Below are 26,610 nucleotides of genomic sequence, written 5' to 3'. Positions count from 1 at the left end.
CTCTACTCTCTACCCCCAGCCCCCTAGTCTCTACTCTGTACCCCCAGTCCCCTAGTCTCTACTCTGTACCCCCAGCCTCCTAGTCTCTACTCTGTACCCCCAGCCTCCTAGTCTCTACTCTCTACCCCCAGCCACCTAGTCTCTACTCTCTACCCCCAGCCTCCTAGTCTCTACTCTCTACCCCCAGCCCCCTAGTCTCTACTCTCTACCCCCAGCCCCCTAGTCTCTACTCTGTACCCCCAGCCTCCTAGTCTCTACTCTCTACCCCCAGCCCCCTAGTCTCTACCCCCAGCCCCTAGTCTCTACTCTCTATCCCCAGCCCCCTAGTCTCTACCCCCAGCCTCCTAGTCTCTACTCTCTACCCCCAGCCCCTAGTCTCTACTATCTACCCCCAGTCCCCTAGTCTCTACTCTACCACCAGTCCCCTAGTCTCTACTCTCTACCACCAGCCCCTAGTCTCTACTCTCTACCCACAGCCCCTAGTCTCTACTCTCTACCCCCAGTCCCCTAGTCTCTATTCTCTACCCCCAGTCCCCTAGTCTCTATTCTCTACCCCCAGTCCCCTAGTCTCTATTCTCTACCCCCAGTCCCTACCCCCAGTCCCTGCTCTGACCCCTTACTCCCTAACCCAACCCTCTACAGATCATCATACCTATGAGCATGTTGTTTCCACTACTCTCCACTAGGTGTTACAGATCATCCCTGAGAGCACGTTGTTTCCTCTACTCTCCACTAGGTGTTACAGATCATCCCTGAGAGCATGTTGTCTCCTCTACTCTCCACTAGGTGTTACAGATCATCCCTGAGAGCACGTTGTCTCCTCTACTCTCCACTAGGTGTTACAGATCATCATCCCTGAGAGCGTGTTGTTTCCTCTACTCTCCACTAGGTGTTACAGATCATCCCTGAGAGCATGTTGTCTCCTCTACTCTCCACTAGGTGTTACAGATCATCCCTGAGAGCACGTTGTTTCCTCTACTCTCCACTAGGTGTTACAGATCATCATCCCTGAGAGTATGTTGTCTCCTCTACTCTCCACTAGGTGTTACAGATCATCCCTGAGAGCATGTTGTCTCCTCTACTCTCCACTAGGTGTTACAGATCATCCCTGAGAGCATGTTGTTTCCTCTACTCTCCACTAGGTGTTACAGATCATCCCTGAGAGCATGTTGTCTCCTCTACTCTCCACTAGGTGTTACAGATCATCCCTGAGAGCATGCTGTCTCCTCTACTCTCCACTAGGTGTTACAGATCATCCCTGAGAGCGTGTTGTCTCCTCTACTCTCCACTAGGTGTTACAGATCATCCCTGAGAGCACGTTGTCTCCTCTACTCTCCACTAGGTGTTACAGATCATCATCCCTGAGAGCGTGTTGTCTCTTCTACTCTCCACTAGGTGTTACAGATCATCCCTGAGAGCATGTTGTCTCCTCTACTCTCCACTAGGTGTTACAGATCATCCCTGAGAGCATGTTCACCTCCCTCGCTAAGATCATCAAGCTGCAGATTCATGCCATCATGGAGGTTCCCACCAGACTGGACAAGGACAAGCTGAAGGACTACGCCCAGCTGGGGGCTCGCTACGAGGTCAGAGGTCGTTTTAGAGATGGCTTATGGTCTCTGTGTGAATCAGTCGGAAGAGCATGGCGCTTGCGATGACGAAGGTTGGGGGTTCGATTCCCGCTGGGGCCTCCCAATAGAAAATGTATGCACACATGACTGTTAGGACCTATAGTAGTGACAATAACTAGGACCTATAGTAGTGACTATAACTAGGACCTATACTATAACTAGGACCTATAGTAGTGACTATAACTAGGACCTATAGTAGTGACTATAACTAGGACCTATAGTAGTGACTATAACTAGGACCTATAGTAGTGACTATAACTAGGACCTATAGTAGTGACAATAACTAGGACCTATAGTAGTGACTATAACTAGGACCTATAGTAGTGACTATAACTAGGACCTATAGTAGTGACAATAACTAGGACCTATAGTAGTGACTATAACTAGGACCTATAGTAGTGACTATAACTAGGACCTATAGTAGTGACTATAACTAGGACCTATAGTAGTGACTATAACTAGGACCTATAGTAGTGACAATAACTAGGACCTGTACTATAACTAGGACCTATACTATAACTAGGACCTATAGTAGTGACAATAACTAGGACCTATAGTAGTGACTATAACTAGGACCTATAGTAGTGACTATAACTAGGACCTATACTATAACTAGGACCTATAGTAGTGACAATAACTAGGACCTATAGTAGTGACTATAACTAGGACCTATAGTAGTGACTATAACTAGGACCTGTAGTAGTGACTATAACTAGGACCTATACTATAACTAGGACCTATAGTAGTGACAATAACTAGGACCTATAGTAGTGACTATAACTAGGACCTATAGTAGTGACAATAACTAGGACCTGTACTATAACTAGGACCTATAGTATAACTAGAACCTATAGTAGTGACTATAACTAGGACCTGTAGTAGTGACTATAACTAGGACCTATAGTATAACTAGGACCTATACTATAACTAGGACCTATACTATAACTAGGACCTATACTATAACTAGGACCTATAGTAGTGACTATAACTAGGACCTATAGTAGTGACTATAACTAGGACCTATAGTAGTGACAATAACTAGGACCTATAGTAGTGACTATAACTAGGACCTATAGTAGTGACTATAACTAGGACCTATAGTAGTGACAATAACTAGGACCTATAGTAGTGACTGTAACTAGGACCTATAGTAGTGACTATAACTAGGACCTATAGTAGTGACTATAACTAGGACCTATAGTAGTGACAATAACTAGGACCTATAGTAGTGACTATAACTAGGACCTATAGTAGTGACTATAACTAGGACCTATAGTAGTGACAATAACTAGGACCTATAGTAGTGACTATAACTAGGACCTATAGTAGTGACAATAACTAGGACCTGTACTATAACTAGGACCTATACTATAACTAGGACCTATAGTAGTGACAATAACTAGGACCTATAGTAGTGACTATAACTAGGACCTATAGTAGTGACTATAACTAGGACCTATACTATAACTAGGACCTATAGTAGTGACAATAACTAGGACCTATAGTAGTGACTATAACTAGGACCTATAGTAGTGACTATAACTAGGACCTGTAGTAGTGACTATAACTAGGACCTATACTATAACTAGGACCTATAGTAGTGACAATAACTAGGACCTATAGTAGTGACTATAACTAGGACCTATAGTAGTGACAATAACTAGGACCTATAGTAGTGACTATAACTAGGACCTGTAGTAGTGACTATAACTAGGACCTATACTATAACTAGGACCTGTAGTAGTGACTATAACTAGGACCTGTAGTAGTGACTATAACTAGGACCTATACTATAACTAGGACCTATACTATAACTAGGACCTATAGTAGTGACTATAACTAGGACCTGTACTATAACTAGGACCTATAGTAGTGACAATAACTAGGACCTATAGTAGTGACTATAACTAGGACCTATAGTAGTGACTATAACTAGGACCTATAGTAGTGACAATAACTAGGACCTATACTATAACTAGGACCTATACTATAACTAGGACCTATAGTAGTGACAATAACTAGGACCTATAGTAGTGACAATAACTAGGACCTATACTATATCTAGGACCTATAGTAGTGACTATAACTAGGACCTATAGTATATCTAGGACCTATAGTAGTGACTATAACTAGGACCTATACTATAACTAGGACCTATACTATAACTAGGACCTATAGTAGTGACTATAACTAGGACCTATACTATAACTAGGACCTATAGTAGTGACTATATCTAGGACCTATAGTAGTGACAATAACTAGGACCTATACTATAACTAGGACCTATAGTAGTGACTATAACTAGGACCTATACTATAACTAGGACCTATAGTAGTGACTATAACTAGGACCTATAGTAGTGACAATAACTAGGACCTATAGTAGTGACTATAACTAGGACCTGTAGTAGTGACTATAACTAGGACCTATACTATAACTAGGACCTGTAGTAGTGACTATAACTAGGACCTGTAGTAGTGACTATAACTAGGACCTATACTATAACTAGGACCTATACTATAACTAGGACCTATAGTAGTGACTATAACTAGGACCTGTACTATAACTAGGACCTATAGTAGTGACAATAACTAGGACCTATAGTAGTGACTATAACTAGGACCTATAGTAGTGACTATAACTAGGACCTATAGTAGTGACAATAACTAGGACCTATACTATAACTAGGACCTATACTATAACTAGGACCTATAGTAGTGACAATAACTAGGACCTATAGTAGTGACAATAACTAGGACCTATACTATATCTAGGACCTATAGTAGTGACTATAACTAGGACCTATAGTATATCTAGGACCTATAGTAGTGACTATAACTAGGACCTATACTATAACTAGGACCTATACTATAACTAGGACCTATAGTAGTGACTATAACTAGGACCTATACTATAACTAGGACCTATAGTAGTGACTATATCTAGGACCTATAGTAGTGACAATAACTAGGACCTATACTATAACTAGGACCTATAGTAGTGACTATAACTAGGACCTATACTATAACTAGGACCTATACTATAACTAGGACCTATAGTAGTGACTATAACTAGGACCTATACTATAACTAGGACCTATAGTAGTGACTATAACTAGGACCTGTAGTAGTGACTATAACTAGGACCTGTAGTAGTGACTATAACTAGGACCTATAGTAGTGACTATAACTAGGACCTGTAGTAGTGACTATAACTAGGACCTGTAGTAGTGACTATAACTAGGACCTATAGTAGTGACTATAACTAGGACCTGTACTTTATCTAGGACCTATAGTAGTGACTATAACTAGGACCTGTACTATATCTAGGACCTATAGTAGTGACTATAACTAGGACCTATACTATAACTAGGACCTATAGTAGTGACTATAACTAGGACCTATAGTAGTGACTATAACTAGGACCTATAGTAGTGACTATAACTAGGACCTGTAGTAGTGACTATAACTAGGACCTATAGTAGTGACTATAACTAGGACCTATACTATAACTAGGACCTATAGTAGTGACTATAACTAGGACCTATACTATATCTAGGACCTATAGTAGTGACTATAACTAGGACCTGTAGTAGTGACTATAACTAGGACCTGTAGTAGTGACTATAACTAGGACCTGTAGTAGTGACTATAACTAGGACCTGTAGTAGTGACTATAACTAGGACCTGTAGTAGTGACTATAACTAGGACCTGTAGTAGTGACTATAACTAGGACCTGTAGTAGTGACTATATCTAGGACCTATAGTAGTGACTATAACTAGGACCTATAGTAGTGACTATAACTAGGACCTATAGTAGTGACTGTAACTAGGACCTATAGTAGTGACTGTAACTAGGACCTATAGTAGTGACTGTAACTAGGACCTATAGTAGTGACTGTAACTAGGACCTATAGTAGTGACTGTAACTAGGACCTATAGTAGTGACTGTAACTAGGACCTATAGTAGTGACTGTAACTAGGACCTATAGTAGTGACTGTAACTAGGACCTATAGTAGTGACTGTAACTAGGACCTATAGTAGTGACTATAACTAGGACCTATATTAGTGACTATAACTAGGACCTATACTATAACTAGGACCTATAGTAGTGACTATAACTAGGACCTATAGTATAACTAGGACCTATAGTAGTGACTATAACTAGGACCTATAGTATAACTAGGACCTATAGTAGTGACTATAACTAGGACCTATAGTATAACTAGGACCTATAGTAGTGACTATAACTAGGACCTATAGTATAACTAGGACCTATAGTAGTGACTATAACTAGGACCTATAGTATAACTAGGACCTATAGTAGTGACTATAACTAGGACCTATAGTATAACTAGGACCTATAGTAGTGACTATAACTAGGACCTATAGTATAACTAGGAACTATAGTAGTGACTATAACTAGGACCTATAGTATAACTAGGACCTATAGTAGTGACTATAACTAGGACCTATAGTAGTGACTATAACTAGGACCTATACTATAACTAGGACCTATAGTAGTGACTATAACTAGGACCTATAGTAGTGACTATAACTAGGACCTATAGTAGTGACTATAACTAGGACCTATAGTATAACTAGGACCTATAGTAGTGACTATAACTAGGACCTATACTATAACTAGGACCTATAGTAGTGACTATAACTAGGACCTATACTATAACTAGGACCTATAGTAGTGACTAACTAGGACCTATTGTAGTGACTATAACTAGGACCTATAGTAGTGACTATAACTAGGACCTATAGTAGTGACTATAACTAGGACCTATACTATAACTAGGACCTATAGTAGTGACTATAACTAGGACCTATAGTATAACTAGGACCTATAGTAGTGGCGTTGTGTGAGAGGCGGCGTTGTGTGAGAGGCAGTGGGTTTTTCTACAGCTGAACATCCTGGACTTGTTATTTTGTTCCTGATGTTCTCACAGGTTGCCAAACTCACCCACGCCATCTCCATCTTCACTGAAGGGATTCTGATGATGAAGACGACGCTGGTTGGAATCATCAAGGTCAGTTGTTAAACTAAAACGGGTTTGTTGTTTTCAGATATATTGACGGCAGCGTAGCCTAGTGGTCAGAGCGTTGGACTAGTAACCGAAAGGTTGTTAGATCGAATCCCCGAGCTGACAAGGTAAAAAAATCAGTCATTCTGCCCCTGAGGGCAAGGCTAGTTAACCCACTGTTCCCCGGTAGGCCATCATTTTAAAATAAGAATTTGTTCTTAACTGACTTGCCTAGTTAAATAAAGGTGTTAATAAAATAAAAATACATGTTTATATTTGAGAAAATGTGTCTAAATGCAGAAGTCTTACCTTTTTTAATGGCGTCTCTTCAGGTGGATCCCAAGCAGCTCCTGGAAGATGGTATCAGGAAGGAGTTGGTGAGAAGAGTAGCCTACGCTCTACACAAAGGACTTATCTTTAACCCCAAGGCTAAGGTGAGATAGTAGCCTACGCTCTACACAAAGGACTTATCTTTAACCCCAAGGCTAAGGTGAGATAGTAGCCTACGCTCTACACAAAGGACTTATCTTTAACCCCAAGGCTAAGGTGAGATAGTAGCCTACGCTCTACACAAAGGACTTATCTTTAACCCCAAGGCTAAGGTGAGATAGTAGCCTACGCTCTACACAAAGGACTTATCTTTAACCCCAAGGCTAAGGTGAGATAGTAGCCTACGCTCTACACAAAGGACTTATCTTTAACCCCAAGGCTAAGGTGAGATAGTAGCCTACGCTCTACACAAAGGACTTATCTTTAACCCCAAGGCTAAGGTGAGATAGTAGCCTACGCTCTACACAAAGGACTTATCTTTACCCCCAAGGCTAAGGTGAGATAGTAGCCTACGCTCTACACAAAGGACTTATCTTTAACCCCAAGGCTAAGGTGAGATAGTAGCCTACGCTCTACACAAAGGACTGATCTTTAACCCCAAGGCTAAGGTGAGATAGTAGCCTACGCTCTACACAAATGACTTATCTTTAACCCCAAGGCTAAGGTGAGATAGTAGCCTATGCTCTTCACAAAGGACTTATCTTTACCCCCAAGGCTAAGGTGAGATAGTAGCCTACGCTCTACACAAAGGACTTATCTTTAACCCCAAGGCTAAGGTGAGATATATATCTGACCATAACACAGCACAATATCAACCGTTCTGAGGGGCTCCCGAGTGGCGCAGCGGTCTAAGGCACTGCACCTCAGTGCGAGAGGCATCACAACAGTCCCTGGTTCGATTCCGGGCTGTATCACATCCGACTGTAATTGAGAGTCCCGTAAGGTGGCGCACAATTGGCCCAGCGTCGTTCCGGGTTTGGCCGGGGTAGACTGTCCATTGTAAATAAGAATAGTTTCTTAACTGACTTGCCTAGTTAAATAAAGGTTACATTTAAAAAAAATAAATCCACAGTACCATTCAGCACAAGGTTAACCGTCACTTTCAAAAACTTTCACTGTCTGAAGTATCAGTTTGTTCTTGTTTTATTCATGACAGAATACAAAAACAAAGTTGTCTGCTAACTTGAAAATGTAAAAAAAATATATATATATATTTTAAAGTATTACAGAATATTAAATCCTGGTAAATGTCATTTCTCATCACCTGGTAAAGACCAGTGAGTTGATGCTGAAGGAGTATTACAGAATATTAAATCTTGGGAAATGTCATTTCTCATCACCTGGTACAGACCAGTGAGTTGATGCTGAAGGAGTGTTATAGAATATTAAATCTTGGTAAATGTCATTTCTCATCACCTGGTACAGACCAGTGAGTTGAAGCTGAAGGAGTTTTATAGAATATTAAATCCTGGTAAATGTCATTTCTCATCACCTGGTACAGACCAGTGAGTTGATGCTGAAGGAGTGTTACAGAATATTAAATCCTGGTAAATGTCATTTCTCACCACCTGGTACAGACCAGTGAGTTGATGCCGAAGCTGAAGGAGATGGCGGCCACCATGGACGGATTCTACCGGGCCTTTGAGTACATCCAGGATTACGTCTCCATCTACGGCCTGAAGATCTGGCAGGAGGAGGTCTCTCGTATCATCAACTACAACGTGGAGCAGGAGTGCAACAGCTTCCTACGCACCAAGGTTTGACCTTTTTATAGGGTCACATGACCTCTTTCTCACTGGGTCTGGTTGACTCCTTGTATCCCCTTTTTATATATAGTCACATGACCTCTTTCTCACTGGGTCTGGTTGATTCCTTGTATCTCCTTTTTATATATAGTCACATGACCTCTTTCTCACTGGGTCTGGTTGATTCCTTGTATCTCCTTTTTATATATAGTCACATGACCTCTTTCTCACTGGGTCTGGTTGACTCCTTGTATCCCCTTTTTATATATAGTCACATGACCTCTTTCTCACTGGGTCTGGTTGATTCCTTGTATCCTTTTTATTAAATATAGTGGGGCAAAAAAGTATTTAGTCAAGTTCTCCCACTTAAAAAGATGAGAGGCCTGTAATTTTCATCATAGGTACACTTCAACTATGACAGACAAAATAAGATCCAGAAAATCACATTGTAGGATTTGTTATGAATTTATTTGCAAATTATGGTGGAAAATAAGTAAGAGGCTATATACGGCAGAGGGGCTATATACGGCAGAGGGGCTATATACGGCAGAGGGGCTATATACGGCAGAGGGGCTATATACGGCAGAGGGGCTATATACGGCAGAGGGGCTATATACGGCAGAGGGGCTATATACGGCAGAGGGGCTATATACGGCAGAGGGGCTATATACGGCAGAGGGGCTATATACGGCAGAGGGGCTATATACGGCAGAGGGGCTATATACGGTAGAGGGGCTATATACGGTAGAGGGGCTATATACGGTAGAGGGGCTATATACGGTAGAGGGGCTATATACGGTAGAGGGGCTATATACGGTAGAGGGGCTATATACGGTAGAGGGGCTATATACGGCAGAGGGGCTATATACGGCAGAGGGGCTATATACGGCAGAGGGGCTATATACGGCAGAGGGGCTATATACGGCAGAGGGGCTATATACGGCAGAGGGGCTATATACGGCAGAGGGGCTATATACGGCAGAGGGGCTATATACGGCAGAGGGGCTATATACGGCAGAGGGGCTATATACGGCAGAGGGGCTATATACGGCAGAGGGGCTATATACGGCAGAGGGGCTATATACGGCAGAGGGGCTATATACGGCAGAGGGGCTATATACGGCAGAGGGGCTATATACGGCAGAGGGGCTATATACGGCAGAGGGGCTATATACGGCAGAGGGGCTATATACAGTATATATTAGCTGGTTGAATCAGGTTAGTTACACCTCGGGGTGTTGGATTGAAAACCTACAGGAGAGTAGCTCTCCAGAGACAGGGTTGGGAGAGCCCCGGTTTAAATGATATAGGTACTATTGAAACGGCTGACGTTGGCCTCTTTGTGTTTCTTAGATCCAGGATTGGCAGAGTGTCTACCAGTCGACCCATATCCCCATACCCAAGTTCCCCGCGGTCGATGAGTCGGCCACCTTCATCGGGCGACTCTGTAGAGAGATCCTCCGCATCACAGACCCCAAGTAGGTATCTCTCTCTCTCTCTCTCTCTCTCCATATCACCTCGGTGGCGTCAGTCTGTTAGCTTGTAGCTAACACTACCTACTCATTCAAGGGTATTTCTTAATTTAAAAAAAAACTATTTTCTACATTTTGTAGAATAATAGTGAAGACATCAACACTATGAAATAACACGTATGGAATCATATAGTAAGTAACCTGACAAAAAAAATTTAATGGCCACCTTTTGCCTTGATTGACAGCTTTGAAACACTCTTGGCATTCTCTCAACCAGTTTCACCTGGAATGCTTTTCCAACAGTCATCAAGACAAAGGGTGGCTATTTGAGGATTTAATTATGGAAGGTAGCGTTGGTGTTCTTTAATAACATGGTGTAAACATGGTAGAGGATGTCTGTTTTTTTGGGGGGGGGGGCATACTCTCTTCTCAGTGCTTGTAATATGTCTTCATGCAAAGCCTTCACCTGTTACCTGTGTTTCCCAGGGTGACGTGTTACATGGACCAGTTGAACACCTGGTACGACCTGAAGACCCACCAGGAGGTGACCAACAACCGTCTGTTCTCTGAGATACAGGACACCCTGGGGACCTTCGGCCTCAACGGGCTGGACAGGCTGCTCTGCTTCATGATGGTCAAGGAACTACAGGTCACGTGATATTATGTTGTGAAACCCAGCCTGCCAGCCTATCAACACTACTCTCCTATCTGTTAGGATGCTATGGAATGAACTACCGCAGTCCTAACAACTATTTAACCTTTTTCAGTTAACCAGGTTAACCTTTTCATTTAACCAGGTTAACCTTTTTCAGTTAACCAGGTTAACCTTTTCATTTAACCAGGTTAACCTTTTTCAGTTAACCAGGTTAACCTTTTCATTTAACCAGGTTAACCTTTTTCAGTTAACCAGGTTAACCTTTTCATTTAACCAGGATAACAGTTTAATTTAACCAGGTTAACCTTTTTCATTTAACCAGGTTGCCCCATTTTGACTTCAAACAATCACGATATTGAGGTCAATATCAGTGTGCTGTTATATTTTAATACCGATACTGTCGTTTCTTAGCTTCACTTTTCTGTTCGAGACAACGCCGCTCCTTATCATTCAACAAGCACATATTTCAGTGTGACTCGGCTCACCTGTTTTAGCCTGGTTCCTCTCTAGGTTTCTTCCTAGGTTTTCGCCTTTCTAGTGAGTTTTTCCTAGCCACCGTGCTTCTACACCTGCATTGCTTGCTGTTTGGGGGTTTTAGGCTGGGTTTCTGTACAGCACTTTGAGATATCAGCTGATGTACGAAGGGCTTTATAAATACATTTGATTTGATTTTTAATTTAGAATCGTCCAAGTGGTGCAGTTCGTTAGATGCTTCCCCTTCAAGGTTCCGTAACACGACCGGGTTTGTTTTGGTTTCCATTAGAACTTCCTGTCGGTGTTTCAGAAGACCATCCTGAGAGACAAGGCTATGGTGGATGTCTTTAAAGCCATGCTGAGCGCTGTCAATCCCGTCAAAGGTATTGTGGGTAGGTATCAACAGCTCAGGAAGGAGTCTTACCAGGGTTGTGTTCATTAGGATATACAATGGAGAAAAAAAAAAACATTTTTTAAACGATTCGCAGCGGTGAAAACAAAAAATGATTATTGAGACAAATCCAGGAATTCCCTCCCCTGTTTCAGTCATTATGACCAAGGAACATTAGGCTCCCACTGAACAGGAGCCAGAGATGATAACCAGGGAACATTAGCCTCCTACTGAACAGGAGCCAGAGATGATGACCAGGGAACATTAGGCTCCCTCTGAACAGGAGATGATAACCAGGGAACATTAGGCTCCCGCTGAACAGGAGCCAGAGATGATGACCAGGGAACATTAGCCTCCCACTGAACAGGACCCAGAGATGATGACCAGGGAACATTAGCCTCCCACTGAACAGGACCCAGAGATGATGACCAGGGAACATTAGCCTCCCACTGAACAGGACCCAGAGATTATGACCAGGGAACATTAGGCTCCCGCTGAACAGGAGATTATGACCAGGGAACATTAGCCTCCCAGTGAACAGGAGATTATGACCAGGGAACATTAGGCTCCCACTGAACAGGAGATTATGACCAGGGAACATTAGACTCCCAGTGAACAGGAGATGATGACCAGGGAACATTAGGCTCCCACTCTGAACAGGACCCAGAGATGATGACCAGGGAACATTAGGCTCCCACTCTGAACAGGACCCAGAGATGATGACCAGGGAACATTAGGCTCCCACTCTGAACAGGACCCAGAGATGATGACCAGGGAACATTAGGCTCCCACTCTGAACAGGACCCAGAGATTATGACCAGGGAACATTAGGCTCCTGCTGAACAGGACCCAAAGATTATGACCAGGGAACATTAGGCTCCCGCTGAACAGGAGATTATGACCAGGGAACATTAGACTCCCACTGAACAGGACCCAAAGATTATGACCAGGGAACATTAGGCTCCCACTGAACAGGGGATTATGACCAGGGAACATTAGGCTCCCGCTGAACAGGACCCAGAGATGATGACCAGGGAACATTAGGCTCCCACTGAACAGGACCCAGAGATGATGACCAGGGAACATTAGCCTCCCACTGAACAGGAGATGATAACCAGGGAACATTAGGCTCCCACTGAACAGGAGATTATGACCAGGGAACATTAGGCTCCCACTGAACAGGAGATTATGACCAGGGAACATTAGACTCCCACTGAACAGGAGATTATGACCAGGGAACATTAGGCTCCCACTGAACAGGAGATTATGACCAGGGAACATTAGACTCCCAGTGAACAGGAGATGATGACCAGGGAACATTAGGCTCCCACTGAACAGGACCCAGAGATGATGACCAGGGAACATTAGGCTCCCGCTGAACAGGACCCAGAGATGATGACCAGGGAACATTAGCCTCCCACTGAACAGGACCCAGAGATTATGACCAGGGAACATTAGGCTCCCGCTGAACAGGAGATTATGACCAGGGAACATTAGCCTCCCAGTGAACAGGAGATTATGACCAGGGAACATTAGGCTCCCACTGAACAGGAGATTATGACCAGGGAACATTAGACTCCCAGTGAACAGGAGATGATGACCAGGGAACATTAGGCTCCCACTCTGAACAGGACCCAGAGATGATGACCAGGGAACATTAGGCTCCCACTCTGAACAGGACCCAGAGATGATGACCAGGGAACATTAGGCTCCCACTCTGAACAGGACCCAGAGATTATGACCAGGGAACATTAGGCTCCTGCTGAACAGGACCCAAAGATTATGACCAGGGAACATTAGGCTCCCGCTGAACAGGAGATTATGACCAGGGAACATTAGACTCCCACTGAACAGGACCCAAAGATTATGACCAGGGAACATTAGGCTCCCACTGAACAGGGGATTATGACCAGGGAACATTAGGCTCCCGCTGAACAGGACCCAGAGATGATGACCAGGGAACATTAGGCTCCCACTGAACAGGACCCAGAGATGATGACCAGGGAACATTAGCCTCCCACTGAACAGGACCCAGAGATGATGACCAGGGAACATTAGCCTCCCACTGAACAGGAGATTATGACCAGGGAACATTAGGCTCCCACTGAACAGGAGATTATGACCAGGGAACATTAGACTCCCAGTGAACAGGAGATGATGACCAGGGAACATTAGGCTCCCACTGAACAGGACCCAGAGATGATGACCAGGGAACATTAGGCTCCCGCTGAACAGGACCCAGAGATGATGACCAGGGAACATTAGGCTCCCACTGAACAGGAGCCAGAGATGATAACCAGGGAACATTAGGCTCCCACTGAACAGGACCCAGAGATGATAACCAGGGAACATTAGGCTCCCACTGAACAGGAGATGATAACCAGGGAACATTAGCTTCCCACTGAACAGGACCCAGAGATGATAACCAGGGAACATTAGGCTCCCACTGAACAGGAGATGATAACCAGGGAACATTAGGCTCCCACTCTGAACAGGACCCAGAGATGATGACCAGGGAACATTAGCTTCCCGCTGAACAGGACCCAGAGATGATGACCAGGGAACATTAGGCTCCCACTCTGAACAGGACCCAGAGATGATGACCAGGGAACATTAGCTTCCCGCTGAACAGGACCCAGAGATGATAACCAGGGAGCATTTTGCTCTGGATATGACTGTCCAAGGCCAGAGATGATAACCAGGGAACATTATACTCTGGATAGGACTGTCCAAGGCCAGAGATGATAACCAGGGAACATTATACTCTGGATATGACTGTCCACCATCACTCACCGTTGCATTTCTTTGTCTTGTTTCTGTCAGCGAATGCCAGTAAAGGTTATGCCAACGCTGTCGCCAAAACACAGAGGATCTGGGGTCCGTACCTGGAGTCCATCATGAAGGTACTGTGTTTCAGTAAACTGTTTCAGCAACAACCTCCACGTTCAGTGATCGGTCTCTAGATGACTATAATCATAGATGGGTGACACAGTGCAGAGTCTGCTGTCGTGGTAACACACTGGTACACCTCCAATTGACTCAAATTATGTCAATTAGCCTATCGGAAGCTTCTAAAGCCGTGACATCATTTCCCAAGCTGTTTAAAGGCACAGTCAACTAAATGTATGTTAACTTCTGACCCTCTGGAATTGTAATACATGTGAAATAATCTGTCTGTAAACAATTGTTGGAAAAATGACTTGTCAAGCACGAAGTAGATGTCCTAACCGACTTGCCAAAACTATAGTTTGTTTAACAATACATTTGTGGAGTGGTTGAAAAACGAGTTTTAATGACTCCAACCTAAGTGTATGTAAACTTCCGACTTCAGCTGTGCACCTCGAGGTTTATTACAAGTTGAGCTGTCTTCTACACATTCCCAGCTAAACGCTGAATTGCAGTATACAGACAGAAAGGGAGATCAAAGAAAATTCTAGAAGTTTCTCCGAGGTCTATACCCTCCTCCCCCAACCGGGGAGACCAGGGGGGTTTCAATCCCTGTGTGGAAGTGACACGGGTTGGTTTTTCCTCAGGTTGGTCAGATGCAGATCCTGAGGCAACAGATCGCCAACGAGTTGAACTACTCCTGCAAGTTTGACTCCAAACACCTCGCTGCTGCTCTGGAAAACCTCAACAAGTCAGTGGCCCCATCTGAGAGGATGCATGGAGAGACATGACATATTTATAAGTCTCGTTATAAGACGTTATGAAGGCTCGTACATGCTTATTAAAGGACGATATACAGTGGGGAGAACAAGTATTTGATACACTGCCGATTTTGCAGGTTTTCCTACTTACAAAGCATGTAGAGGTCTGTAATTTTTTATCATAGGTACACTTCAACTGTGAGAGACGGAATCTAAAACAAAAATCCCAGAAAATCACATTGTATGATTTTTTAAAAAGTAATTAATTTGCATTTTATTGCATACATCAAATGCTTGTTCTCTCCACTGTACCTGCAGGCTTTAAAAGTAAAAGGCTACTGTTCATTTGAAATGGAAAGAGTGATTGTTGCTTGTCATGAAAAGGGATGGCCGTTGTCATGGAATTTCTTATCAGTAGACATGGAAACGTCATAACATATTTTTTTCTAACATATATGTTTCTACTAATTGGTCTTTTGACCAATCGGATCAGTTCTTTTACCACTAATTGGTCTTTTGACCAATCGGATCAGCTCTTTTACCACTAATTGGTATTTTGACCAATCGGATCAGCTCTTTTACCACTATTTGGTATTTTGACCAATCGGATCAGCTCTTTTTTCCACCAATTGGTCTTTTGACCAATCGGATCAGCTCTTTTACCTGTAATTGGGCAAAAGATCAGAATTTGTCTGCGTGTGTAAACTCGGCCTAAGAGTGTGAACCCGGTAAAGTAATGTCACTAAAATAATTTGTGTCTGTCATTTTAAAGGGTGTGTTGAACAGTCAGGTGTCTGCTGTATCTACTGTAGGTCTCTACTGGCTGATATAGAAGCCCACTACCAGGACCCCAGCCTTCCATACCCCAAGGAGGACAACAACCTGCTGTATGAGATCACAGCCTCTCTGGAGGCAGCAGGCATTCACAACCCACTCAACAAGGTCTGGCTTTAATTACTACTACTACTACTACTACTACTACTACTACTACTACTACTACTACTACTACTACTACTGCTACTACTACTACAGGGATTCACAACCCACTCAACAAGGTCTGGCTTTAATTACTACTACTACTACTACTACTACTACTACAACTACTACATTCACAACCCACTCAACAAGGTCTGGCTTCTAATTACTATTACTGCTACTACTACTACTACTACTACAGGGATACACAACCCACTCAACAAGGTACACTACATGACCAAAAGTATGTGGACACCGGACTTGTTAGAAGGGTGGCATCCTATGACGATGCCACGTTGAGTCACTGGGCAATGTTTGTCTATGGAGATTGCATGTGTGTGTGTGCTCAATGTTCTGTTTTCAAAGATGTTCAGGACAGTCAGGACAGTCCGAGTTCAGGACAGTCCTGTGAAGATCTTACCTTGAAGCCCCAGTGAAGTCAAATGTTTTATAGGATTTTGTACAACAGCTGATTGAAACTAACCTGCTGCTGAGTGTTGATTGGAGTTGTTTGTTCATGTTGTAGGTCTACATCCCAACTTAGCACCTCCCTTACTGCACCTGTTCTATATGTTGTAGATCTACATTACAACCGAGCGCCTGCCTTACGTCACCTGTTCTATATGTTGTAGATCTACGTTACAACCCAGCGCCTGCCTTACGTCACCTGTTCTATATGTTGTAGATCTACATTACAACCGAGCGCCTGCCTTACGTCACCTGTTCTATATGTTGTAGATCTACATTACAACCCAGCGCCTGCCTTACGTCACCTGTTCTATATGTTGTAGATCTACATTACAACCAAGCGCCTCCCTTACGTCACCTGTTCTATATGTTGTAGATCTACATTACAACCCAGCGCCTGCCTTACGTCACCTGTTCTATATGTTGTAGATCTACGTTACAACCCAGCGCCTCCCTTACTGCACCTGTTCTATATGTTGTAGATCTACATTACAACCAAGCGCCTGCCTTACGTCACCTGTTCTATATGTTGTAGATCTACATTACAACCAAGCGCCTGCCTTACGTCACCTGTTCTATATGTTGTAGATCTACATTACAACCAAGCGCCTCCCTTACGTCACCTGTTCTATATGTTGTAGATCTACATTACAACCAAGCGCCTGCCTTACTTTCCTATCGTCAACTTCCTCTTCATCATCGCTCAGCTGCCTAAACTGCAGTACAGCAAAAACCAAGGTGAGTTATGGTCAACTTTATTGATACTCACAAGGGAAATCAAGGTCAGTTTGAATCAACTTTATTGATGGTTGCAGGAGAAATTCAATTTTTCACCATCATAATGACAAATACACTGAGTGTACAAAACATTAAGGACACCTGCTGTTTCCATGACATCGACTCACCAGGTGAATCCAGGTGAAAGATATGATCCCTTATTGATGTCACTTGTTAAATCCATTTCCATCAGTGTAGATGAAGGGGAGGAGATTTTTAAGCCTTGAAACAATTGAGACATGGATTGTGAATGTTTGCCATTCAGAGGGTGAATGGACAAGACAGAATATTTAAGTATCTTTAAAAATGGTATGGTTTTAGGTACCAGGTATAGGGCTGTGTTCCCCTGGGTCCTGATGGTAGTAGGTACCAGGTAGAGGGCTGGGTTCCCCTGGGTCCTGATGGTAGTAGGTACCAGGTAGAGGGCTGGGTTCCCCTGGGTCCTGATGGTAGTGGGTACCAGGTAGAGGGCTGGGTTCTCCTGGGTCCTGATGGTAGTGGGTACCAGGTAGAGGGCTGGGTTCCCGCGGGTCCTGATGGTAGTAGGTACCAGGTAGAGGGCTGGGTTCCCCTGGGTCCTGATGGTAGTGGGTACCAGGTAGAGGGCTGGGTTCCCCTGGGTCCTGATGGTAGTAGGTACCAGGTAGAGGGCTGGGTTCCCCTGGGTTCTGATGGTAGTAGGTACCAGGTAGAGGGCTGGGTTCCCCTGGGTCCTGATGGTAGTAGGTACCAGGTAGAGGGCTGGGTTCCCCTGGGTCCTGATGGTAGTAGGTACCAGGTAGAGGGCTGGGTTCCCCTGGGTCCTGATGGTAGTAGGTACCAGGTAGAGGGCTGGGTTCCCCTGGGTTCTGATGGTAGTAGGTACCAGGTAGAGGGCTGGGTTCCCGTGGGTCCTGACAGAGATCATTGCAACGTTGTCTATGTTTTTCATGCTGTGGGAGGTCAGACAGACACATTTTGGGATTAAAATGTTTTTATTGTCCTACAGATTATTTGTAAACATGAATCTTTCTTCTTTGTATGTGTTACCCTACCTATTGTATTAAAATAACATAATTGTTTATATTATTCACACGCTCAGATTTCTCTGCTTCAACTTCAGTAGTCTAGTCCTATTTGGGCGTGAGAGTGCGTCTAGTCCTATTTGGGCGTGAGAGTGCGTCTAGTCCTAGTTGGGCGTGAGAGTGCGTCTAGTCCTATTTGGGCGTGAGAGTGCGTCTAGTCCTATTTGGGCGTGAGAGTGCGTCTAGTCCTATTTGGGCGTGAGAGTGCGTCTAGTCCTAGTTGGGCGTGAGTGCGTCTAGTCCTATTTGGGCGTGAGAGTGCGTCTAGTCCTAGTTGGGCGTGAGAGTGCGTCTAGTCCTAGTTGGGCGTGAGAGTGCGTCTAGTCCTAGTTGGGCCTGAGAGTGCGTCTAGTCCTATTTGGGCGTGAGAGTGCGTCTAGTCCTATTTGGGCGTGAGAGTGCGTCTAGTCCTAGTTGGACGTGAGAGTGCGTCTAGTCCTAGTTGGGCGTGAGAGTGCGTCTAGTCCTAGTTGGGCGTGAGAGTGCGTCTAGTCCTAGTTGGGCGTGAGAGTGCGTCTAGTCCTAGTTGGGCGTGAGAGTGCGTCTAGTCCTAGTTGGGCGTGAGAGTGTGTCTAGTCCTAGTTGGGCGTGAGAGTGCGTCTAGTCCTAGTTGGGCGTGAGAGTGCGTCTAGTCCTAGTTGGGCGTGAGAGTGCGTCTAGTCCTAGTTGGGCGTGAGAGTGTGTCTAGTCCTAGTTGGGCGTGAGAGTGCGTCTAGTCCTAGTTGGGCGTGAGAGTGTGTCTAGTCCTAGTTGGGCGTGAGAGTGCGTCTAGTCCTAGTTGGGCGTGAGAGTGCGTCTAGTCCTAGTTGGGCCTGAGAGTGCGTCTAGTCCTAGTTGGGCCTGAGAGTGCGTCTAGTCCTAGTTGGGCGTGAGAGTGCGTCTAGTCCTAGTTGGGCGTGAGAGTGTGTCTAGTCCTAGTTGGGCGTGAGAGTGCGTCTAGTCCTAGTTGGGCGTGAGAGTGCGTCTAGTCCTAGTTGGGCCTGAGAGTGTGTCTAGTCCTAGTTGGGCCTGAGAGTGCGTCTAGTCCTAGTTGGGCGTGAGAGTGCGTCTAGTCCTAGTTGGGCGTGAGAGTGCGTCTAGTCCTAGTTGGGCGTGAGAGTGCGTCTAGTCCTAGTTGGGCGTGAGAGTGCGTCTAGTCCTAGTTGGGCGTGAGAGTGCGTCTAGTCCTAGTTGGGCGTGAGAGTGCGTCTAGTCCTAGTTGGGCGTGAGAGTGCGTCTAGTCCTAGTTGGGCGTGAGAGTGCGTCTAGTCCTAGTTGGGCGTGAGAGTGCGTCTAGTCCTAGTTGGGCGTGAGAGTGCGTCTAGTCCTAGTTGGGCCTGAGAGTGCGTCTAGTCCTAGTTGGGCGTGAGAGTGTGTCTAGTCCTAGTTGGGCGTGAGAGTGCGTCTAGTCCTAGTTGGGCGTGAGAGTGCGTCTAGTCCTAGTTGGGCCTGAGAGTGTGTCTAGTCCTAGTTGGGCGTGAGAGTGCGTCTAGTCCTAGTTGGGCGTGAGAGTGCGTCTAGTCCTAGTTGGGCGTGAGAGTGCGTCTAGTCCTAGTTGGGCCTGAGAGTGCGTCTAGTCCTAGTTGGGCGTGAGAGTGCGTCTAGTCCTAGTTGGGCGTGAGAGTGCGTCTAGTCCTAGTTGGGCCTGAGAGTGTGTCTAGTCCTAGTTGGGCCTGAGAGTGTGTCTAGTCCTAGTTGGGCGTGAGAGTGCGTCTAGTCCTAGTTGGGCGTGAGAGTGCGTCTAGTCCTAGTTGGGCCTGAGAGTGTGTCTAGTCCTAGTTGGGCCTGAGAGTGCGTCTAGTCCTAGTTGGGCGTGAGAGTGCGTCTAGTCCTAGTTGGGCGTGAGAGTGCGTCTAGTCCTAGTTGGGCGTGAGAGTGCGTCTAGTCCTAGTTGGGCGTGAGAGTGCGTCTAGTCCTAGTTGGGCGTGAGAGTGCGTCTAGTCCTAGTTGGGCGTGAGAGTGCGTCTAGTCCTAGTTGGGCGTGAGAGTGCGTCTAGTCCTAGTTGGGCGTGAGAGTGCGTCTAGTCCTAGTTGGGCGTGAGAGTGCGTCTAGTCCTAGTTGGGCGTGAGAGTGCGTCTAGTCCTAGTTGGGCCTGAGAGTGCGTCTAGTCCTAGTTGGGCGTGAGAGTGCGTCTAGTCCTAGTTGGGCGTGAGAGTGCGTCTAGTCCTAGTTGGGCGTGAGAGTGCGTCTAGTCCTAGTTGGGCGTGAGAGTGCGTCTAGTCCTAGTTGGGCGTGAGAGTGCGTCTAGTCCTAGTTGGGCGTGAGAGTGCGTCTAGTCCTAGTTGGGCCTGAGAGTGCGTCTAGTCCTAGTTGGGCGTGAGAGTGCGTCTAGTCCTAGTTGGGCGTGAGAGTGCGTCTAGTCCTAGTTGGGCGTGAGAGTGCGTCTAGTCCTAGTTGGGCCTGAGAGTGCGTCTAGTCCTAGTTGGGCCTGAGAGTGCGTCTAGTCCTAGTTGGGCGTGAGAGTGCGTCTAGTCCTAGTTGGGCCTGAGAGTGCGTCTAGTATGTGTGGTCTCATTGAAATGGAGAAGGCTGTCTACATAGGCAGATAATCACATGGTAGTTCACTTAAATATGACATTTATTTAAATATAATTAGTCTACATTGCCTTGAAATAAATATTAGTCACCCATATTTCTCGATCTGAAAATCGTCCTAGTTGGACGTGAGATCGTCCCACTCCTAGAAGGTAGACTATAAAAACAACTGTAGAGATCGTCCCACTCCTAGAAGGTAGACTATAAAAACAACTGTAGAGATCGTCCCACTCCTAGAAGGTAGGCTATTTAAACAGCTGTAGAGATCGTCCCACTCCTAGAAGGTAGACTATTTAAACAGCTGTAGAGATCGTCCCACTCCTAGAAGGTAGACTATTTAAACAGCTGTAGAGATCGTCCCACTCCTAGAAGGTAGACTATTTAAACAGCTGTAGAGATCGTCCCACTCCTAGAAGGTAGACTATTTAAACAGCTGTAGAGATCGTCCCACTCCTGAAAGGTAGACTATTTAAACAGCTGTAGAGATCGTCCCACTCCTAGAAGGTAGACTATTTAAACAGCTGTAGAGATCGTCCCACTCCTAGAAGGTAGACTATTTAAACAGCTGTAGAGATCGTCCCACTCCTAGAAGGTAGACTATTTAAACAGCTGTAGAGATCGTCCCACTCCTAGAAGGTAGACTATTTAAACAGCTGTAGAGATCGTCCCACTCCTAAAAGGTAGACTATTTAAACAGCTGTAGAGATCGTCCCACTCCTAGAAGGTAGACTATTTAAACAGCTGTAGAGATCGTCCCACTCCTAGTAGGTAGACTATAAAAACAGCTGTAGACAAAGGACAAGTCTCTCAATCTCTGCTGTCTTCCAGCTACATCTACCATGTTGGCTGATCTAGCCCAGTAATACAGATAGTCCATATTGGCTGATCCAGCCCAGTAATACAGATAGCCTAATATAACCATCTACCATATTGGCTGATCTAGCCCAGTAATACAGATAGTCCATATTGGCTGATCTAGCCCAGTAAAACAGATAGTCTAATATAACCATCTACCATATTGGCTGATCTAGCCCAGTAATACAGATAGTCCATATTGGCTGATCCAGCCCAGTAATACAGATAGTCTAAGATAACCATCTACCATATTGGCTGATCTAGCCCAGTAATACAGATAGTCCATATTGGCTGATCTAGCCCAGTAATACAGATAGTCTAATATAACCATCTACCATATTGGCTGATCTAGCCCAGTAATACAGATAGTCTAATATAACCATCTACCATGTTGGCTGATCTAGCCCAGTAATACAGATAGCCTAATATAACCATCTACCATGTTGGCTGATCTAGCCCAGTAATACAGATAGCCTAATATAACCATCTACCATATTAGCTGATCTAGCCCAGTAATACAGATAGTCCATATTGGCTGATCTAGCCCAGTAAAACAGATAGTCCATATTGGCTGATCCAGCCCAGTAATACAGATAGTCCATATTGGCTGATCTAGCCCAGTAATACAGATAGCCTAATAAAATGGGTCAACTGAGAATCACTGGTAATTTTAACCTATTTCTTAAGTTATTTTTGCTCATTTGATATTGCCTATAGGGCGCAATATTGATGGGACCATGGCTGGCAGGTGACCGGGGTTGGGTTGGGTTGGCTGGCAGGTGACCGGGGTTGGGTTGGGTTGGGTTGGCTGGCAGGTGACCGGGGTTGGGTTGGGTTGGCTGGCAGGTGACTTTGGTTGGGTTGGCTGGCAGGTGACTTTGGTTGGGTTGGCTGGCAGGTGACTGGGGTTGGGTTGGGTTGGCTGGCAGGTGACTTGGGTTGGGTTGGCTGGCAGGTGACTGGGGTTGGGTTGGGTTGGCTGGCAGGTGACTGGGGATGGGTTGGCTGGCAGGTGACTGGGGTTGGGTTGGCTGGCGGGTGACTGGGGTTGGGTTGGGTTGGCTGGCAGGTGACCGGGGTTGGGTTGGGTTGGCTGGCAGGTGACCGGGGTTGGGTTGGGTTGGCTGGCAGGTGACTTTGGTTGGGTTGGCTGGCAGGTGACTGGGGTTGGGTTGGGTGGCTGGCAGGTGACTGGGGTTGGGTTGGGTTGGCTGGCAGGTGACTGGGGTTGGGTTGGCTGGCAGGTGACTGGGGTTGGGTTGGCTGGCGGGTGACTGGGGTTGGGTTGGGTTGGCTGGCAGGTGACCGGGTTGGGTTGGGTTGGCTGGCAGGTGACTTGGGTTGGGTTGGCTGGCAGGTGACTGGGGTTGGGTTGGGTTGGCTGGCAGGTGACTGGGGTTGGGTTGGGTTGGCTGGCAGGTGACTGGGGTTGGGTTGGCTGGCAGGTGACTGGGGTTGGGTTGGGTTGGCTGGCAGGTGACTGGGGTTGGGTGTGCTGGCAGGTGACTGGGGTTGGGTTGGGTTGGCTGGCAGGTGACTGGGGTTGGGTTGGCTGGCAGGTGACTGGGGTTGGGTTGGCTGGCAGGTGACTGGGGTTGGGTTGGCTGGCAGGTGACCGGGGTTGGGTTGGGTTGGCTGGCAGGTGACCGGGGTTGGGTTGGGTTGGCTGGCAGGTGACTTGGGTTGGGTTGGCTGGCAGGTGACTGGGGTTGGGTTGGGTTGGCTGGCTGGCTGGCAGGTGACTGGGGTTGGGTTGGGTTGGCTGGCAGGTGACTGGGGTTGGGTTGGCTGGCAGGTGACTGGGGTTGGGTTGGGTGGCAGGTGACTGGGGTTGGGTTGGGTTGGCTGGCAGGTGACTTGGGTTGGGTTGGCTGGCAGGTGACTTGGGTTGGGTTGGGTTGGCTGGCAGGTGACTGGGGTTGGGTTGGCTGGCAGGTGACTGGGGTTGGGTTGGCTGGCGGGTGACTGGGGTTGGGTTGGGTTGGCTGGCAGGTGACCGGGGTTGGGTTGGGTTGGCTGGCAGGTGACCGGGGTTGGGTTGGGTTGGCTGGCAGGTGACCGGGGTTGGGTTGGGTTGGCTGGCAGGTGACTGGGGTTGGGTTGGGTTGGCTGGCAGGTGACTGGGGTTGGGTTGGCTGGCTGGCAGGTGACTGGGGTTGGGTTGGGTTGGCTGGCAGGTGACTGGGGTTGGGTTGGCTGGCAGGTGACTGGGGTTGGGTTGGCTGGCGGGTGACTGGGGTTGGGTTGGCTGGCTGGCAGGTGACTGGGGTTGGGTTGGGTTGGCTGGCAGGTGACTGGGGTTGGGTTGGCTGGCAGGTGACTGGGGTTGGGTTGGCTGGCAGGTGACTGGGGTTGGGTTGGCTGGCAGGTGACCGGGGTTGGGTTGGGTTGGCTGGCAGGTGACCGGGGTTGGGTTGGGTTGGCTGGCAGGTGACTTGGGTTGGGTTGGCTGGCTGGCAGGTGACTGGGGTTGGGTTGGGTTGGCTGGCAGGTGACTGGGGTTGGGTTGGCTGGCAGGTGACTGGGGTTGGGTTGGCTGGCAGGTGACTGGGGTTGGGTTGGGTGGCAGGTGACTGGGGTTGGGTTGGGTTGGCTGGCAGGTGACTTGGGTTGGGTTGGCTGGCAGGTGACCGGGGTTGGGTTGGGTTGGGTTGGCTGGCAGGTGACTGGGGTTGGGTTGGCTGGCAGGTGACTGGGGTTGGGTTGGCTGGCGGGTGACTGGGGTTGGGTTGGGTTGGCTGGCAGGTGACTGGGGTTGGGTTGGGTTGGCTGGCAGGTGACTGGGGTTGGGTTGGCTGGCAGGTGACTGGGGTTGGGTTGGGTTGGCTGGCAGGTGACCGGGGTTGGGTTGGGTTGGCTGGCAGGTGACCGGGTTGGGTTGGGTTGGCTGGCAGGTGACCGGGGTTGGGGTGACCGGGGTTGGGTTGGGTTGGCTGGCAGGTGACTGGTTGGGTTGGCTGGCAGGTGACTGGGGTTGGGTTGGGTTGGCTGGCAGGTGACTGGGGTTGGGTTGGCTGGCTGGCAGGTGACTGGGGTTGGGTTGGGTTGGCTGGCAGGTGACTGGGGTTGGGTTGGCTGGCAGGTGACTGGGGTTGGGTTGGGTTGGCTGGCAGGTGACCGGGGTTGGGTTGGGTTGGCTGGCAGGTGACCGGGTTGGGTTGGGTTGGCTGGCAGGTGACTTGGGTTGGGTTGGCTGGCAGGTGACTGGGGTTGGGTTGGGTTGGCTGGCAGGTGACTGGGGTTGGGTTGGGTTGGCTGGCAGGTGACTGGGGTTGGGTTGGCTGGCAGGTGACTGGGGTTGGGTTGGGTTGGCTGGCAGGTGACTGGGGTTGGGTTGGCTGGCTGGCAGGTGACTGGGGTTGGGTTGGGTTGGCTGGCAGGTGACTGGGGTTGGGTTGGCTTGCAGGTGACTGGGGTTGGGTTGGCTGGCAGGTGACTGGGGTTGGGTTGGCTGGCAGGTGACCGGGGTTGGGTTGGGTTGGCTGGCAGGTGACTGAGGTTGGGTTGGCTGGCAGGTGACTGAGGTTGGGTTGGCTGGCAGGTGACTGGGGTTGGATTGGCTGGCGGGTGACTGGGGTTGGGTTGGCTGGCGGGTGACTGGGGTTGGGTTGGCTGGCAGGTGACCGGGGTTGGGTTGGGTTGGCTGGCAGGTGACTGGGGTTGGGTTGGCTGGCAGGTGACTGGGGTTGGGTTGGGTTGGCTGGCAGGTGACTGGGGTTGGGTTTGGTTGGCTGGCAGGTGACTGGGGTTGGGTTGGCTGGCAGGTGACTGGGGTTGGGTTGGGTTGGCTGGCTGTCAGGTGACTGGGGTTGGGTTGGGTTGGCTGGCTGGCAGGTGACTGGGGTTGGGTTGGCTGGCAGGTGACTGGGTTGGGTTGGGTTGGCTGGCAGGTGACTTGGTTGGGTTGGGTTGGCTGGCAGGTGACTGGGGTTGGGTTGGGTTGGCTGACAGGTGACTGGGGTTGGGTTGGGTTGGCTGGCAGGTGACCAGGGTTGGGTTGGGTTGGCTGGCAGGTACTGGGGTTGGGTGTGCTGGCAGGTGACTGGGGTTGGGTTGGGTTGGCTGGCAGGTGACTGGGGTTGGGTTGGCTGGCAGGTGACTGGGGTTGGGTTGGCTGGCAGGTGACTGGGGTTGGGTTGGCTGGCAGGTGACCGGGGTTGGGTTGGGTTGGCTGGCAGGTGACCGGGGTTGGGTTGGGTTGGCTGGCAGGTGACCGGGGTTGGGTTGGGTTGGCTGGCAGGTGACTTGGGTTGGGTTGGCTGGCAGGTGACTGGGGTTGGGTTGGGTTGGCTGGCTGGCTGGCAGGTGACTGGGGTTGGGTTGGGTTGGCTGGCAGGTGACTGGGGTTGGGTTGGCTGGCAGGTGACTGGGGTTGGGTTGGGTGGCAGGTGACTGGGGTTGGGTTGGGTTGGCTGGCAGGTGACTTGGGTTGGGTTGGCTGGCAGGTGACTTGGGTTGGGTTGGGTTGGCTGGCAGGTGACTGGGGTTGGGTTGGCTGGCAGGTGACTGGGGTTGGGTTGGCTGGCAGGTGACTGGGGTTGGGTTGGCTGGCGGGTGACTGGGGTTGGGTTGGGTTG

The 26,610-nt window shown here is 47.7% G+C and overlaps 1 protein-coding gene across 2 annotated transcripts in view; it reads left to right on the top strand.

The window, feature by feature from the left end:
- LOC110510374 (WASH complex subunit 5) overlaps positions 1-26,610 on the top strand; it is a 66,258-nt gene that overhangs the window by 26,264 nt on the left and 13,384 nt on the right. Inside the window, exons 16-26 of one of the 2 annotated variants that reach the window (XM_090215839.1) lie at positions 1,446-1,586; positions 6,591-6,671; positions 6,998-7,099; positions 8,573-8,752; positions 10,094-10,218; positions 10,699-10,861; positions 11,631-11,733; positions 14,556-14,635; positions 15,266-15,369; positions 16,192-16,321; positions 17,464-17,560. In XM_090215839.1, coding sequence (XP_090071965.1) covers positions 1,446-1,586; positions 6,591-6,671; positions 6,998-7,099; positions 8,573-8,752; positions 10,094-10,218; positions 10,699-10,861; positions 11,631-11,733; positions 14,556-14,635; positions 15,266-15,369; positions 16,192-16,321; positions 17,464-17,560 — 1,306 coding nt within the window. Of the gene's footprint in view, positions 1-736; positions 1,003-1,445; positions 1,587-6,590; positions 6,672-6,997; positions 7,100-8,572; positions 8,753-10,093; positions 10,219-10,698; positions 10,862-11,630; positions 11,734-14,555; positions 14,636-15,265; positions 15,370-16,191; positions 16,322-17,463; positions 17,561-26,610 lie in introns of those variants that run through there. The other variant, XM_090215834.1, reaches the window with a different exon arrangement.

This window comes from Oncorhynchus mykiss, chromosome 2 (assembly GCF_057628025.1).
Source record: "Oncorhynchus mykiss isolate SJ-2025 chromosome 2, ASM5762802v1, whole genome shotgun sequence".
NCBI classification, from domain to species: Eukaryota; Metazoa; Chordata; class Actinopteri; order Salmoniformes; family Salmonidae; genus Oncorhynchus; species Oncorhynchus mykiss.
This window is presented reverse-complemented; position numbering and strand designations above follow the sequence as displayed.